The following is a 19,250-nucleotide window of genomic DNA, read 5'->3' on the forward strand; positions in this document are numbered from 1 at the left end:
AACTACTCTTTGAAGCTGGAAGGACCACTGCAGGGCCAGCTGGAAGAAGAATTTGATTTATGCACATTTCTTAAGCCCAACTTAACATGTTTGAATTGCTTATTGAGAAGATAGAATAGGAAAATGACAGCATATAATTCATTGAAAAACCATAAAAGAAGGATTAAGAGAAGAAATATTAAAATTAACCTGACTAATCAAAATGAGTCACACGTATGTATAACATGTATAACATTAATTTTTTCTTCCTAGCTTCAGATCAGTACTGAGGTCGACAATCAGAGAAAAGGAGGCATGGGAAGATCCCAGCTAGAAATCCAGAGACAAGCACTATATTAAATGAATATGTTCATAAAAATCACACTAACAATGATAACTATGCCCAAGAATTTATAGCTTCTTCTTAGCTGCAACTTTTAGTAAAGGGGACATAGAAGAAGAGAGAGGAATGCTCTCATTATGATCTTGCCAGTGTTCCCTGCCACCTTCCCCCAACTCTCCCTTCCCCCCAAAAGTATATATATATAAACCTTTTCATCCATGTGGGAGAGAGGTGGAAACAAAAAAAACCCACCACTTGGACAAATGAGCTCTCTGGATACAAATGTGTTTGAAAATACTTATCTCAAGGTCAAGGATGAATGCCTATGTTGAAGGGATGAAGGGACAGAATCCATCCTGTGTTTAAAAGGGCGCTCAAACACCTGTGACCCAAGTTCAGTAAGCAGCTCAACCTTGAAACCTCTTGACCCAATTATAAAACAACAGCAAGCATGATGGAATGTACCAGATGTGACAGGGGGACAATTTTTCTAAAGTAAATTTGAGTCAAACTTCCAACCTAATGTGTGACTATAAATACTCATGATCATAAAGTTGATGTGACGCGAAATGAACCCCAAGATAAGGATTCAAATGGTTTCTCTTTCTTGCGATTGTTTCTAAAATATTTATAAGATGATTTCTTTGTTGCTTTGTATGTCCCTCCCCCATGGTATAACCCCCGTTTTCACTGTATTTGATGTTGGTATAAATTTGTGGAGGGGAAGGGAAAAAACAAATTGTTCAAATAGGGATACAGGTGGATCAACAATTCTTGATAAGAAATGTACTCCATGTAATTGTAACCCCTCAGCACGGTATTTTCACAATAAAAAAAATCTTTACAATAGTTATCAGATGCACATGTTCATGTCTGTGTCATGTATTACTATTTTCAGTCTTTGCTTTAGTAATACATTTTGCTTGGTTTCAACATCAGTATATTCTAAAAGACATTTTGGAACAACAGCATGAACTCAGTACCAAAAGGCCAGGCAGAAGCTCCATGCTTTTAGACACTTTCTCCCTGACCAAGCCAGGAATAATACTTTTGCCTCTAGTTCTTGGATCTACCAGGATTATATCTCAAATAGTTCATATTTTGTTATAATAGAAAACAGTGAGATGTACAAATCGTTATGTCGAAAACGAACTTTACAACTTTGGTGCGGGGGTGGAGGTGGTGTGGGGTGGGGGAGTCCGGGGAGGATCGGGTGGGGAGAGGGGGGGAGGATTGGAAGGGATGGGAAGGGGAAACAAAGGAGGAGGCTACAATGCTTGATAAGAAATGTACTCATTATCTTGCCCATGTAATTGTAACCCCTCTGTACAGTATTTTCACAATTAAAAAAAATCCTAAAAAAATTAAAAAAGAAAAAAAAGAAAACAGAGAATAAAAATTCAGTGGAATTCATCTTTTTGGTAGTGTTTCCAGATTCCTAACAATATACTTTCATTTAAAAAGTTAAAAAAAATTACAACTAAAGTCTAATTGGGGCAAACATTAAGACGAAATTATGTGTAGTTGATTTGTAGTATTTGGAATTACAAATCTTCTGTATATGTGAATGTAGATGTGTGTGTATATCAAGTAGACCAATCTACTTTTAAGGAACCCCACTGTATCTTTTTATTTCAGGGGGAAAGGACCACTAAAGCATACAACAGATGTGATCTATGCAGCTAAACTGATATCAGAATCAGGATCAAGAATGGATGTTCTCGCTCGGCAGATAGCTAACCAGGTAAGTTATTTGTTTGTTTGTTTGTTTTATTGTGAAGGTGATGTACAGAGGGATTACAGTTATACAAGTCATGTAATGACTACATTTCCTTTTGAACAATGTCACCCACTCCTCCTTTCTCTCCTAGATTTTCCTCTCCCATCTCCCATCTCCTCAAGTTGTATAAATGGACAAGGCAAATGACTTTGCTAATTGCCCCTTGCTACTCAACCATTAGCTAGAGAAATGGGGATTTGTTTTCCTGTATTGGATATGTGTCCTAAATGATAATCAGATTATTTTTAAATTTCATGATTTTAATAGATTAAATAATGCACAATTAATTTAAGAAAACTTAACTATTTAAAAATGCATATTATAAATATCTTCAAGTTATTTTGGCTCCAAATTAACTCCATTTATATTAATGGAAGATAATCCCTAACTAAAGTGTTGATTTTACTTTGATATTTTAGACACAGTAATTAGTAGAAAACTCAAAAAAGATGTAAAACCCCGACATGTATGATTCTTATGGAGCTGTGTGCTTAATTTCCTTCTGTTTTTCTAAGAACCAGCTACAGTATGAATATTTTATGTCTAACTTTACTTGAGAAGCCTGCCAGTTTCATTTGTTAATGTGTTGGGATGTTCAATTAATTTCAGACAGAGGTATTCATTTACTTTTAAGTTTTCAAGTTGTATTTGTCTTTATCATGCATATGAATTTCTTTTTCAGAACATACTTTTCATCGATTGCAAATCATTGATTGCTTATATGCTTAAGTGGAATACGGTTGTTCCCTATTTAAATTTTTAAAAGGATATTTAAAATTATATTTAAGTAGTTGTACAGAAAGTTTCAATTCAACGTCAGTACAATGCACCTTGATCAGTGTCATCCCTTTCACCATTCTCCTGCATCTTTTCCAAACCTACTCCATCCACCCAATTTCCATTTTCACATACACGCATTGAATATGTATGAGAAGTCATATCAATTATATATTATGTGGATATCATGTAGGAGAAACAAGCAAAATTGAACTAAGAGAGAAAGTAATATTAAATTCATTGAGTATGTATCTGTCTTTCAGTAATCTTCCTACTATACAATATTTATAATCTCCTATCTTTATAATTAAAACTTGAAAAAATTTTATGAATCTGATGCTAATAGTGATTGAGAATTTTTAACTTGATCATCCAATAGTACTTATTACACTCAAAAATGTTTTGAGTTTCAGGGCATTTGTGCTTTAAAAATTTCAGATTAACGATACTCCAATTGTTGGGCATTGATGACTCATCTTTGTGATCCTAGCTACTCAGAAGGCTGAGATCTGGAGATTAGTGGTTTGAAGTTAATCCTTGCCAACAAAGTCCTTAGATGGTATCTCCAAGTAACCAACAGAAAGCTGAGCCACCAATCTCTGATTTTAAATCCTAGTACCAACCCCTCCATATTATATATGTGTATATGTGTGTATGTACATATATACATAATGTAAGTTTGATATGGAAAAATATAATCAAGGGAAAGAATGTTGTACAAGTCTAGAGATCAATATTTTATATGTGAATATAAAAGTTGAGAAAAACATTAGATTTTAAAAATATATACCCTTATAAAATTTTATATACTTAAGATATAATGCAGGGGCTGGGAAGGTGGCTCAGTGGTAGAGTGCTTGCCTTGCATGCACGAGGAAGCATTCCTCAGCACCACATAAGCAGAATAAGCCAGAAGTGGCGCTGTGGCTCAAGTGGAAGAACTCTAGCCTTGAGCTGAAGACTTGAGGGACAGTGCCCAGGCCCAGAGTTCAGGCCCCACGACCGACAAAAAAAAATACAATACAACACAAAAATATAGAAAGTAAAATATTAAAATATAAATATAAGACAATAAAAACATAAATATTAAAAATATAGATTGGTTGTCAATTTTGTTAACCAAATATAGAATAAAGAATATGCAAAAGAAGCCCAAATTACTCAGTAGCAAAAAAAAACTTCAAAAGACTTGATTAATTAATAAGAGATAAGTTACCTGCATAGACATTTTTCTAAAGGAGAATATAAGTGATGAAAAAATATTTGCAAATAGAAGAGCATTTTAAATTGAAAACAGCTTGTTCTTCGGGTGTGCTTCTAGGAAGCTGAAGTCAACTTGCATACACAGAAATAAGAGGAGAAAGGAATGCAAATTTTCTGAATAGAATCATTGCATAGGGCATATGTGCCTCAAATTGTAGTACAGCACCCTATGAATATATATATATATATACATATATATGATCCATAGCAATTAAATATTTCAGAATATCTTCTCAAATGTCAGTGGTAAGGAATGCTTTAATAACTTTTACGGGAAGTAAATTTACTAGTAATATATTTTGATGCAATTTTGACAATAATATATTTTTCAATAATATGCATTTTGATACTTCATTTATTAAACTGACTGACGTCATGAGGCATAACCAAGATTCCCTTCAAATCTGTCAATGAAGGCTGAATCGAGGTCAAGGAATTTTTAACTTTATAAGGTCAATTTCAAATTCTATATTCGTCCTTTTCTTAAAAATTATAGACTCTTCTGAAGTCAAGCCAGAGGGAGCCTCATGTTTCTTGGGGGACTACCTATTTTCTTTAAACGTGATTGAGTGCAGCATTGTTTGTTTGTCAAGGATCTAATTGTTACTTTACAAAGTCTTCTATTTTTCAAATAGTTAAATAGTAGTGCTTCTTTTTTTCTTTCTTTGCCTTTTATCTTTCATAGTACTGGAGTTTGAACTCAGTGACTTGGGCTCCCATGCAAGAAGTCCGTCACTTGAGCCATACACAGGCCTTTTTCCTTTAATTTTCCTATAGGATCTCATGTTTCTTGTTCATATGGTTAGGAACTTCCTCCTTATGCCCCTTCTGTAACTGTGATTTACCCCCTTTGAATCACCACACCTGCTGTTTTTTGAGATTATGTAGTGCTAACTTTTTATGTCGACTGGCTTGAAACTATAGTCCTCCTATTCTCTACCTCCCAATTAGCCAAGGTGACAGGTATACCACCACCATGCCTAATCTGAATGGTATTGATCTTGGAACAATTTCACACTAATTAAACTTACAATTTACAAGTAATTGAGGTGACAATTGACTAATTATAATATTGGCAAGTCAATTAAGCTCTCTGTGCCTTCGTTTCCTCTTTGTTAAGTAATAATAATAATAGAACCCACCTCATGGAACCATATGATTCCAAAAAGAGCAAAGCACCTACAATAGTGCATGGTACATAAAACCTCGTGTGTGTCAGGGACACATAGAATGGATAGGAAAGTTGCTCAGTTAAGAACACAATAAGTGCCTGAATTAAGACTATATAGATGAGATTGGTGTACATTTATATGAGTAACACAGAATAAACAAAATTCAAATTGTTTACTACTTCATAGATTTAGTTTGCAAATATTCAAAATGATGATCAAAAGATTAATTACATTGATGCTGTGAATACTAAGCATGAGGCAGGTGCAAGAACTGGTATAGCACCTCACACAAAGGAAATAGCAAACAAGACTCATTTCCTGTCTAGGTAAAACAAGGAGATGCCTTTCCTGCGCTCTTTAACTCAAGGCGAACGCTCTACTGCTTGAGCCACAGCACCACTTCTGGTTTTCTAGTGGTTTATTGGAGATAAGAGTCTCATGGACTTTTCTGCCCTGGCTGGCTTTGAACTGTGAGCCTCCTCAGTAGCTAGCATTACAGGTGTGAGCCACCGGCGCCCAAGATGTCTTTTTTTATTCTTCTTTTTAGGTAATGTCTCATTTGCAAAATACCTGTCTATTGGCAATTGAGTAAGACGATATGCCTACATAACTTAATATAACAAGACCTAGATGTAGAAATAGAGCTCTATAAAAAATTAGGCCAGGCACCGGTAGCTGATGCCTGAAATCCAAACTACTCAGGAGGCTGAGATCCGAGGATGAAGGTTCAAAGCCAGCCTGGGAAGGAAAGTCTGTGAAACTCTTATCTCCAGTAAAACACCAGAAAACCAGAAGTGGCCTTGTAGCTCAAGTGGTAGAGCATTAGCCTTGAGCTGAAGACCTGAGGGACAGAGCCCAGCCCAAGAGTTCAAGCCCCACGACCAAAACCCTCCCCCCCAAATCAATATTTTTTGTTTCTTGCCTTTTTCTTTCCTCCTCATCCTGTTTTCTTTTTGTCTTCCTCTTAATTAGCTACAATTTATTTCTGTTCGAGAGTTTAAGGATCATCTTTAATTCTTTACTGTCAACATCATACTGTGACTCTCCTGTCTTAGCTGTTTGGATGGTGATCACATGTCAATCTGGCAATGGCCATCAAGCATGTGAATGCAACTTTTGCAGAAGAATATATTCATGAACAGTTATCCCATCTCAGTAATTACAGCTGAGTCCTCGGTGTGCAGGGATTCCATTTCCTCCTAGTCAAGCACCTGAGGATGAGTGTGTGTGGGCAGCCCTTACGGTGGTGGGTTCTGTGCTAGTTTGTTTCTTGTCCCTTTTCTTAAGCAATGTAATGTAATGATTGCTTGTATAACATTTGCATCATCTGAATGGAGCTTAAAATATATATAAATATACAGGTTTGATGCTAACACTTTGCCGTTCTTTACAAGTGAATTGAGCAACCTAGGACTAGAGTGACCAAATAGGTCCTGAAACCTATCCCAAGTAGATATCAAGGGATGATTTTCCTGGGTAATTGTAGAAATGAAAGAGGTATTTTCTGATCTTTCATCCTACATTTTAATTTGCAGTTGAATTAGAATCAAAGCTCCTTTCTTTAAATTACATTTTATAGTTATACAGAAAAGTTATGAAGAAAATGAAAAGATCATATCATGTCTATTGAGTAAATGTCTTTTTCAGCATGTTTGGAACTGACATTTTTATATAATTTATTGCAATTTTTATATGAAATTTAAATAATGAGTTTTTTTAAATCTGGAAATTTTCCAAATGTTTTACTACAAACATTTTCCCTATCATTGGATAACATTATTTTCCTGAGACTATATTGTGTTATAAGATAAATTCACAGCCTTTCCCTCATTGGAAAATATTTAGGTTATTTCCAATTTTTGCTATTACATGTGTCAATGAATATCTTTGTATATAAATCACTTTGCCTATAAATATATATTTTATGAAAATTTATTAAAAGTACTGAAGTACCAGGATGTAGGACCCCCCCCCCAAAGACCACCAGGGAGCCATCGCCAATGTAAATGCACCAGAGTCGTTTATTTTTTTATTTTTTTATTTTTTTGTCGGTCGTGTGGCTTGAACTCTGGGCCTGGGCATTGTCCCTCAGCTCTTCAGCTCAAGGCGAGCACTCTACCTCTTGAGCTACAGCGCCACTTGCGGTTTTCTGGTGATTTATTGGAGATAGGAATCTCATGGTCTCTCCTGCCCGGGCTGGCTTTGAACCTCGATCCTCAGATCTCAGCCTCCTGAGTAGCTAGGATTACAGGCCTGAGCCACCAGCGCCCGGCCAGAGTCGTTTATTACAGCTCAAGCTGGACTCACAAACCTTCCCTGACACAGCAGGTTAGAAATTGTGAGCCCTGACCCTTCCACTAGCAGGGTTTTTATAGGGTTTTTGGGTTTTTAGGGACTTCTATGCGTCATAGCACACTTAAATCTTATCACACCGCGGGAAAATCATAAAATAATTCTAAAAGATGATTAGCGTAACCAGTTGATGCTCTTCAAAATGACTGGCTAAAGCAGATGATTTGAGCTGCGACCAAGTGGTCTTTATCTTGCAGGAACATTTGGAATTTATCTGTAGTTAGTGGAATTTACCGTAGAGGGTTGTTCCTGGAATTTGGGCCCAAAGGGATCAAGGGGAGTTGCTGACACATTTCCCGGACAAAATGCAATCCAAACCTAAAATTGATATATTTTGTTCAGGCTTCACAGTACCATTAATCAAACCACAGTGCTGTCAAAATAGTACAATTAATTTAGAGAAGATTTGTATAAAGCTGTAATTGTTATATAGGAGAAACTGCAGATTAGATCCTAATGAAAGGTATTTTCTATACAATGATGAATCTCAGGATTGACCTCTGAAACACCTGTTCTCCATTTCTTGTCCCCAATTAGATCATAGCTGCTTTCTAAGGTAGAGATAACTTCCTTTGAAGCAGTGAAGAATGATTAAAGTTGAAAGTAATAGGGGATAAAAACTGTGTTACAGATTAATTTTTATTCCCATAAAATAATAGAGATGCAATGAAGAACTGTGGGTCCAAAAGTATTCTAATACTTCTTCGAGGTAAAGTAATAGTTACATATAAACATTCTTAGATTGACATCAAAAATGTATTCCTAAAACTTATAACTTCATTATAGATAAAAGGCAGTAACTTTACATACCTTTTTATGACTAAAATTTCCTTTTCCATTTTTTGTATCATCTGAAATAATTAAGTTTGAAAAACATGTAAATCAGACTGAGAGTAGGAGCACTATAAGAATACATATCAAATCAGACTTTTTTTATCGGTCATGGGCTTGAACTCTGGGCTTGGGCTCTGTCCCTGCACTCTTCAGCTCAAGGCGAGTGCTCTACCTCTTGAGCACCACAGCACCACTTCCAGAATACATATCATATCAGAATACAGGGGCTTGACGTGAAAAGAAATGGTTCTTGTGGAAAAATTTCTGCCTTGTAAAATACCCACAATGCCTGTATTTACCCCCTTATTTACCTTGCTATTTCTATTTTATCTTTCATGCATATTTAGTGTCCAGATCCATCATGCAAACAGGACTTGCTGGCCTATCTCGAACAGATTAAATTCTATTCCCACCAACTGAAAATTTGCAGTCAAGTGAAAGCTGAGATCCAGAACTTGGGGGGAGAACTCATCATGTCTGCTGTGAGTATTACCCAGAATTTACACCATTGCAGGTACTACATGCTAAGGGCAAGAAATCATGCCCCTTCTCACATCAATAAATCTTGTAGGAAAAATTCAATCAGAAGTTTGTATAAAGATATATGTAACTAAGCAAGCGAGAAATATACCTGATATCTTTTAAAATATTAAGGAGCTACAAGACATTTTTTTTATTCCAGAGATGAAAGAATCAGGGTCTGAAAACCACTTGGATGAGAAATGCATGCTAATTTAGAGCAGAGATTTCAAATATCAGAAAGTATACAGGTGGAACTCTGAGTTAAATCTTATAATGTTTGTAAAATGAATGTGGAATTTCAAATTAATAAAATTATTGCTTCATTGCTATTAACTGATACTCATTTCCCACTTGTTCATTTACATAATATAGAAATTCAGGTCTCAAGGTTTTCTTTTTAATTTCCCATGTAATTTTAGAAGTTTAATGTGATAAAAATAAAACATTATAGATTTAGAGGAACTTGCATGAATTCTTGGATGGCGTTGCATTTCAAGCTGCTTTAAAAATATGATGGTAGAAATAATATCAAAAATCTTCACTCATCTTTTAATAACTGTAGAACATTTCTGTAGAGCAGATACGGTAATAAAATAATACTTGATATTTATATTGAATTTAGTTATTAGTGACATTGAGAAGGACATGAAACAAAATTTTAAATTTACGTTAAACTCAAACACTATGAATAATCTGGGAACATATACTTCTGAACCCAATTTTTTAACTGAGGGAGGAAAGGTAAATAAATGCACTCATATTCAATGTCTATGATGTAAAAATTGAACCTATATAACTTGAGGGTAGGGATGAAAATGGGAATCAAGGTGGAGAAATATGGAAGGGGTGACATTGATAAACATGCATTATACTCATAACCTGACTTATGGAATTGTGATATGTTAGTATCACTATTCAATAATAAAAATGTAAAAATAAAATTAAAAATATGTAAGCAATATACTTACAGATCTGCAACTTAAAAGGCTTTGAAATTGTTGTCAATGAATTAAGTTTTTGAAGTGACTGTAATTATAAAAACATACCGGAACAGAAATATTAAAATCAGGGTGATTTTAATATTTATCTATGCCCTAATTTTATCTCAGCCATCACAATACCATTCCAGATAGATAACTCCTTTGTTTTGTTATCTGTAATATATGAAACTTCCTCTGAAAAGTTAAGAGCTGTGCTAGGGTCAAGCCAGTCAATGTCAAAGCTGGGGTTTACCATCAGTTGCCTGTGATTTCTCTGGTCTGTTGCAAAGATTTAAGCCTGTGATGAAACTGAAGAGTACAGCCAAAAGTGAATAATTCAGAAATTATTTTTCTATTCTAATAAATGTCAGAGGAAAAGAAAAATCAATTTCCTTAATATATACATTTTCGACAAACAAATCTACCAATATAATCTGTACACATCAGACTGTCCTTTCATTTTACCAGGAAAATGCATTTTAAACAACCACATGCCATATAATCATAGTAGTGTATATAAATACAAATATGCATCTATGTTTCTATACTAACATATATATAAACACACACACACACATATATATATATATATATATATATATTTGAATGTACATGTAAGGTGGGTAACCCATAGTATGCTGAAAGTATCATGAGCGCCCCATTTGTGAGGAAAATGGAAAGACTTGAAAAAAATTACATTAAGGCCCAATGAAACATAGGTACCATGGTTTCCCTTATTTGCAATAACTAGTATAAGCCTAGGACAGCAGAAAAGCTCAAAAGCTATGTACATATAACCATATAAGATGATGTTAAGTGAAATGAACCCTCAAATCTGGACACAACTGTTTACTTCTTGCTTGCTATTGTTTTTAACATATTTAAAATGTACTATGTGATTTTTTGCTTCTTTTGTATGTGCTTACCCGACGGTATAACCCCTATTTTAACTGTATTTGATGGGGGTGGCCTGCATCTTGCATATACATTTTTCTAATTTGGGGAGGGGAAGGGAAATAAAATGCTGAAATAAGGATACAGGTTTACCCATTGTAACAATGAGATGTACAAGACACTATGTTGAAAACAAACTTTACAACTTGTGGGGGGGAAGCAGGGAGGAGTTGGGGAGGTGGAGAGGGAAGGGATAGTAAGGGAAAAACAAAGGAGGAGGTAACAATGCTCAATAGGAAATGTACTCATTACCTTACTCATGTAACTGTAACCCCTTTGCACATTATTTTTACAATAAAAACATTAAAATGAAGTTAATACATTTAACCAGAGAAAATAAGTTAGCCTCATGTACCTTAATTATATATAGATTGCCTATGTTGTACTGTTGGTAAAATTATTCAACAGAAAGCCTGCACCAAAGAACACAGGCAATACTTTAGATTTTTGTTTACCACTGTCAACCTGTGGCTGACTGATACCTCTAGCCCAGGTAAAGATCAAAATTTAAATTTCAAAGTATCATTTGCACTGAATATATATTGCTTTCACATTGTCTAAATGTTGAAAAATTATAAATCAAATCATCATAAATCAAGTACAGTCTGTATATAAATATATGTATATTTAAAATGAATTGTATGCCTATAAAATAGTAATATTTAAACCATTTGACATCTAGTCTTTTTTCTTATTATTTTTTATACATCTTTGAAAATATAAAAATATGCATTTTTGTGTTCAATATATATCATAGGTTATTTTTTCTAATTCTTCACCCTAATTGTACTTCCAAAGGTCAAAATATATTAACTTGATTTTCCAAATATGTGCAATATCTTTTTTGCCTGAAGCGAAGCATTCAAAAAATTGTATAGAAGACCAGCCTCTATATAATTGCTAAATGAGAAACGGTCTGCTCCAAAACATAATTTCTTTCTTCCAGATGTATAAATTGAATTAGCACACCTTTCTATTAGTTGTGATGAATCAAATTCATGAACTTTATCTACTTCACAGATAGGTTAGGCAGGAGCCATTTAGAGTCCATAATTCACAACTTAAAATCTGGGTCACTATATAGAAGGAGGAATGGCACTGCAAATCGAAAACTGTTTGTCATCATTTTGTCCATAAATTCCCATTACAGAAAATAAATCAATAAAAAGAGAGCATGCCCCCTTTTTCATCCTTTCCTGTTATTTGCTTGCAGGTAAATCCTGGAAAGCTTTTAAAATAAATATTATTTATGTATGCCAAAACACACTTTAATCTCTCTCTGTGACCCTGTGAATTCTTAGTTTTTTTTACATTTTTTCTCATCTAAATTATTTTTCTGTAAGATTTCCTGAAAATTAACAAGCATAATTCTAAGGCATGGGAACTCATGAAAAATTACAGAAATGTGTTATCAAAGCTAGTGGCAATTCAAAATTCACTAAATAATGTTTGTATTCCAAGATGAGGTTCATGAACCATTCCTTTTAGCAGATATACTTGACTGAAAAGATTGAAAATAAATATGAATGGAACACATTTCCAAAAATGAGTGAGCAGAATACATTCTTGGCATCTAGAGTATTAAATTTAGGATAAAATAGAGTAGTAATGCAAAAACATTGAAGTATATTCTTAAAATGTACCATTGAATTTTTTATCATTTATAAATCTATACTATTCACACCTAACCAGATGTTTTATTTTTTTACTCATAGGGAAAACAAAGTGTAGTAGCTCAGATCTATTACTATGGATCTGGTACCTTTTCTGTGCCAAAGATAGTAAAACATCTGGAGGATATAAAAGTGAGTAATGGCACCAATTTTACAATGCTTATATGTAAACAAAATTAAGCCATGTAAAATGTACCTAAAGATTCATAAACAAAAGCAGAATGATATTAGAAACTACATAATAGTGGTATCTACAAATGAGCATAGTTTAATAGATCAGCAAGTAATTATTTCACCAATGCACAACCTGAGCGAGAGAAAAGGTTCCTACTGGCTTGACTCTAATGGGCTCTTGCCTAGTAAGTGCAAATGAATATGTACTTATGAAAGAAGGACGAGGAAAGACTCAAGAAGGATGACAACCAAGATAAAAAGAAAGCAAGAAGATGGGAAATGTGACTGAAGGCTATACTATTTGTTCTGTTCATGTATAAATCGTTGTGTGGACAATAAAAGGAAACTGGTCATGTTAAGAAGTTATTTGGTGAGACAAAGGATTGGGGGGAACCAATGCAACAGTGATATTCACAAGACAATATGTTGGAAATGATCTGTACAACTTAGGGAGAGGACTGGGGAAGGGAAAGTGGGAGAAAAAATAAGGGGGTAACAAGTTTGACAAGACACATACTTACCACCTTACTTATGTAAATATAATCCCTCTGAACATCACCTTGACAATATAAATAAGTAAATAGATAAATAAATAAATAAATAAATAAATAAATAAATAAATAAATAGGGGCTGGAAATATGGCTTAGTGGTTAAGTGTTTGTTTAGTATGCATGAAACCCTGGTTCAATTCCTCGGTAGAACAGACATGAAGTTAAAAAATATATCAAAATGAATATAATATTAGAAAAGAAGGTGTTATTTTTAACACTGTATCTTTATCCTAGAGACTTTTAGGAATAATTGTGTTTTTTTTATTGTGAACATACTGTACAGAGGGGTTACAATTACATGGGCAAGATAATGAGTGCATTTCCTATCAAGCATTGTAGCCTTTGTTTACCCTTCACATCCCTTCCCATCCTCCCTCCTCCCCCGTCCCGCCACCCAATCCTCCCACACCACCCCAAAGTTGTAAAGTTCGTTTTAAACATGACAACTTGTACTTCTCATTGCTGCAATGGGTCCACCTGTATCCTTATTTAAAAGACTTGTTTTTCCCCTTCCACTCCACGAATTATACCGACATCAAATACAGTGAAAGCAGGAGTTATACTGGGACATACAAAGCAACAAAGAAATAAAATATACTTGGAACTCAAAAAATTAAATCCCCCAACAACAAATCCTCAAAGGAACAACTGCCCAATAAATAAGTGGGCGAAAGACTTAAAGAGAAACTTCTCTGAAGAAGGAAGAAGGATGGCCAATAGACACATGAAGAAATGCTCAACATCCCTAGCCATAAAAGAAATGCAAATCAAAACAACATTGAGATACCACCTCACTCCAGTTAGAATGGCAAAAATCAAGAACTCTAATAACAACAGATGCTGGAGTGGTTGTGGACAGAAGGGAACCTTACTTCATTGTTGGTGGGAGTGTAAACTTGTTCAACCACTTTGGAAAGTAGTATGGAGGTTCCTGAAAAGACTTCACATAGAACTCCCCTATGACCCAGCAATTCCACTTTTGGGCATTTACCCAAATGTTTACAAACAAGACCACACTAAAGCTACCAGCACAACAATGTTTATTGCAGCATTATTTACCATAGCTAAGATATGGAACCAACCCAGATGCCCCTCAGTAGATGAATGGATCAAGAAAATGTGGTATATATACACAATGGAATTCTATACCTCCATCTGAAAGAATGACATTGCCCCATTTGTTAAGAAATGGAAAGACTTGGAAAAAATTATATTAAGTGAAGTAAGCCAAGCCCAAAGAAACATAGGTCCCATGGTTTTCCTTATTTGCAATATCTAGTATATGTATAAGTCAAGCAGAAAAGGTCAGATAAGGTGATGTTAGGAAAATGAACCCTAAGATATGAATAATTGTGTTTTTAAGTTTGAGAAGGCTATGAACACATCAATGTATTTTTGAAATGAACTACCTTTTGGCAATAATATCTATCTATCTATCTATCTATCTATCTATCTATCTCTATTTGCTGATTTTTCTCACATTTGATTAGCCCATACTAATTAATTTTACAGTATTTCTGGAGTTCATTTTGGTTTTTCTTACATGCATACAATATACAGCTATCATACACACTCTCAATATTACTTTCTTGTTTTGATACCACACTGGCAGATTGGAAGGATGAAGGTCTGGAGGTTAAAGTCTGTTTACAAAGGATGTGTTTCAGACAGATGCAAGTGGCTCATGCCTGTAATCCTCATATTCAGGAGGCTGAGGTCAGAGGATTGTGGTTTGAAGCCAGCCTAGGCAGTCTATGAGACTCTACAATTAAGCACCAAAAAAATAAACTGGAAGTTGAGTTGTGGCTCATGTGATAGAATGCTTGAACAAAAAGCTCAGGACCTGAGTTCAAGCCCCAGGAATAGCACACACACACACACACACACACACACACACACACACACACACACACACACACACACACACACACACAAGATTTGTTGTTAAAGTAGTCCAAGAGAAAAAATAGAACCTCGATTGATGCATTCTTGGTGAGCACAGAGAAGAGGATATCTATATAAAAAGTCTGAGGTAAAAGTGTAAACATTGATAGCCAATTGGATATGAAAGGTGAAGAGGGAATAATGAAAAGATTTCTAGTACAATATGTTCCTAATTAACAGTGGTATTGCTTAACTAAAGCTACATGGAAATCATTCTTATAAATATTTAGCAATCATTACATGCCTCCAGTGGGAAAATATACTGAGGGAAAGGATTGACATAAAGAAATCAGTTGTTATATGCTAGCTTACACACACACACACACACACACACACACACACACACACACACACACACACACACACACACACACACACACACACACACACATCAGGAGAAAAAAGTTTAAATAATGAATAGGTTTAATGAATAGTTTTAAACTGTTAAAATAACCCTTTCTCAACATGTGATGTTTTTAGGTCAGCAAGCTTTTGTTTAATCTTACTTAAAAATGATTAATTATATAATCACTATGCCTTGTGGATCTCTTTTGATGTGTTTAATTGTACCCTCTTACCCTCAGGCAGGTATGCCAAGGCCACAATTTTAAAAATTGGATAAATAGATGGAGCTAAGCTGTGAAGGGAGAAATTAGCAAGTCTGAAATTGTGTTGGGCAACTTCAGCTCCGCTTCAGCAGACATCACGGGGCAGTGGTCACCATTTAGAAATTCTGGGGTACAGCAATGCTGGGGCTGCTGACCAAAAGAGGCACTGGGGCCTGCAGAAGTTAAGTGATCAGGGTATAGAATAATATAGTGGATTAACATTCTTGCATTTTAAGATATTTAAGCGAGTCAGTTCATGAGGCTTCTGGTTGTAGTGTAATCATTTGTAGACATCAAAAACTTGGGAATACTAACATAAAGGTAATTGTAAGAAGATAAAAAAGTCCTTATTGAGATAATGACTTTATAAGAAAGGGGGTAGAGAAGGAAGATATGTCGAGAAAAATAATGAAATAAAAGAGCGAGGTATGAGAGGTGAGGGAGAAAGAAGGAAAATGAGAGAAAAAGTCAAGGGCATTTTCCAGGGTATTGTCAGTATATTGAGTGGTGTTTAGTTGGTTGGTTTTACATATTACCTAGGAAGCAGAAAAAATATGTTGAAAAAAATTTAAATATCTGGAGAGGTGGTTGTGTTCCCTCTGTACACTGCATTGCAAAAAAGCACACTGAGAAATTTCCTTGAGATATAGGAAAACTGATATAATGAGTCAGATTTTCTAGAGAATATGTATTTTGCTGTGTGTTCTTAATGGCACTTGAAAGAGCCTTTGTGTGAATTAATTTATAATGATCCCCAAATTCATTTCATAAGCAAGGACATAGGAGAGGTGTGTGTGTGTGTGTGTGTGTGTGTGTGTGTGTGTGTGTGTGTGTGTGTGTGTGTGTGTGTGTGTGTGTGTGTGTAGAACTTATCTCAGTTTACAAAGCTATCTTCCAGTTGAGCAGGACCAGAATTTAGGTTTCATGTTCTCATTTTTCTTTTACTGAAAGTCATGGCCCTCTAACGCACTGTACATTAGAGTCAGGATGACAGCAGAGGTATGAAGACTTGCATCTGGAATGATGGCTACCTTTTCCAAGGACATAAGTACAATCTTAGTGGATAACATACAGTATTCTTATTAGGAATGACTTCATGATTTCAATCTTTTAATATATTTATTATAAAGAAACTGTACTGAGGGGTTACTGTATATGAGTAAGGTAATGAGTACATTTCCTATTGAGCATTGTTAGTGTCTCCTTTGTTTTGCCCCTACCATTCATTCCCTCCATGCCTCCCTAACTCTTCCCTCCCCTCCCCAAGTTGTAAAGTTCATTTTAAACATAGTGTCTTGTATGTCTCATTGCTAAAATGGGTCAACCTGTATTCTTGTTTCAGCATTTTGTAATTCCCTTCCCTTCCCCAAATTACAAAAATGTATATACAAAATTCAGGACACCAGAATCAAATACAATGGCAACAAGGGTTATACCAGGGGGGAATAACATACAAAAGTAACAAAAAGATCACATAGTACATTAAAAACAACAGAGGCAATGATAAAACCTCTTGTGTTCCTATCTTGCAGTTCATTTCACCTAGTATCCTCTTATATGGTCATATGTACATAACTTTTGACCTTTTCTACTTGTCTGGAAAGATTATCCTAGACATATATTAGTTATTGCAAATAAGGAAAACCATGGGAGCTATGTTTCGGGCCTGGCTTACTTGACTTAATATAATTTTTCCACGTTTTTCCATTTCCTAACAAATGGGGAGGTGCCATTCTTTCTGAGGGAGGCATAGAATTCCATTGTGTGTGTGTGTGTGTGTGTGTGTGTGTGTGTGTGTGTGTGTGAGAAAGAGAGAGAGAGAGAGAGAGAGAGAGAGAGAGAGAGGAGAGAGAGGAGAGTGTATCACATTTTCTTATCCTTTTTTTTTGTCAGTCATGGGTCTGAACACTGGACTGGGCACTGTCCTTCAGCTCTTCAGCTCAAGGCTAGTGCTCTACCACTGAGCCACCTTCCCAGCCCCCTATATCACATTTTCTGAATCCATTCATCTACTGAGGGGCATCTGGGTTGGTTCCGCATCTTAGCTATGGTGAATAATGCTGCAATAAACATAGATGTGTTGGTAGCTTTAGTATGGCCTTGTTTGTGATTGTTTGGGTAAATGCCCAAAAGTGGGATTGTTGGGTCATAGGGGAGCTCTATGTGGAGTCTTTTGAGGAACCTCCATACTGCTTTCCAAAGTGATTGAACAAGTTTGCATTCCCACCAACAATGCAGTACAGTTCCCTTTTGGCCACATCCCCTCCAGCATCTGTTGTTATTAGATTTCTTGATTGTAGCCATTCTAACTGGGATGAGGTAGAATCTCAATGTTGTTTTGATTTGCATGTCTTTTATGGCTAAGGAGGTTGAACATTTCTTATGTGTCGATTGACCATTCTACTACAAAGCCATAATAATCAAAACAGCTTGTTACTGGCATAAGAACAGACCTCAGGACCAATGGAATAGAATTGAAAACCCAGAAATGAACCCACAGACCTATAGCCTACTAATCTTTGATAAGGGAGCTAAAGAAATAGAATGGAAGAAAGACAGCCATTTCAGTAAATGGTGCTGGCAAAATTGGTTAAACACCTGTAGAAAACTAAAGCTAGCTCCTTATATATCACCCTGCACCAGAATCAACTCCAAATGGATCAAAGACCACAAAGTCAAAGCAGACACCCTGAAAACATTACAGGACAGAATAGGAGACACTCTAGGTCTCCTTGGCACAGGACGAAAATTTCTTAAAAGAGACCCAGAAACACAACAAATCAAAGAAAGGTTGGACAAATGGGATATCATGAAGTTGCAGAGCTTTTGCATGGCAAAGGTCATAGCTAGCAAGATCAATAGGAAGCCCATAGATTGGGAGAAGATCTTCACTAGCCATACAACAGACAAGGGTCTCATATCTAAAATATAGTGAGAACTCAAAACATTAAATCCCCTAACAACATGTCCTCAAAGAAACAACCACTCCATTAATAAGTGAGCTAAAGTCTTAAGAATGATTCCAATTTTTAAGAATATTTGACCAGAACTTATACTCAAATTGAGGTACTAATAGATAATCAGAAAAATGTAGCACCCCGAGTTAGGAAACCTAGGTACAGTCAAGACATTCAAATCTTTCCATTTGTTTCTTGATCAATGTATGTAAATTAAATCTGTGGATAAAATGAACTTCATCTTTCCTCCCATATGGAGATTTATGATTGTATCTTTTATCCTCTTTGACTTTCCAGTTCCCATCCAAAACATTCTTGTCAATACTAATGGATGGAGTGTGTTAAATTGTATAACATAAAATATAGTGTTATATCGTCATGATTAG

General features: G+C 35.3%; 1 protein-coding gene across 2 annotated transcripts in view; it reads left to right on the forward strand.

Annotated features, from left to right (window-relative positions):
* Ctnna3 (catenin alpha 3) overlaps positions 1-19,250 on the forward strand; it is a 1,374,363-nt gene that overhangs the window by 1,330,616 nt on the left and 24,497 nt on the right. For both annotated transcript variants that reach the window (XM_070021006.1, XM_070021007.1), the window contains 2 exons: positions 1,961-2,066; positions 8,848-8,982. In XM_070021006.1, the coding sequence (XP_069877107.1) occupies positions 1,961-2,066; positions 8,848-8,982 (241 nt within the window). The remainder of the gene's footprint in view (positions 1-1,960; positions 2,067-8,847; positions 8,983-19,250) is intronic.

This window comes from Dipodomys merriami, unplaced genomic scaffold, assembly GCF_024711535.1.
Source record: "Dipodomys merriami isolate MVZ:Mamm:240054 unplaced genomic scaffold, mDipMer1.0.p SCAF_14, whole genome shotgun sequence".
Taxonomy (NCBI): domain Eukaryota; kingdom Metazoa; phylum Chordata; class Mammalia; order Rodentia; family Heteromyidae; genus Dipodomys; species Dipodomys merriami.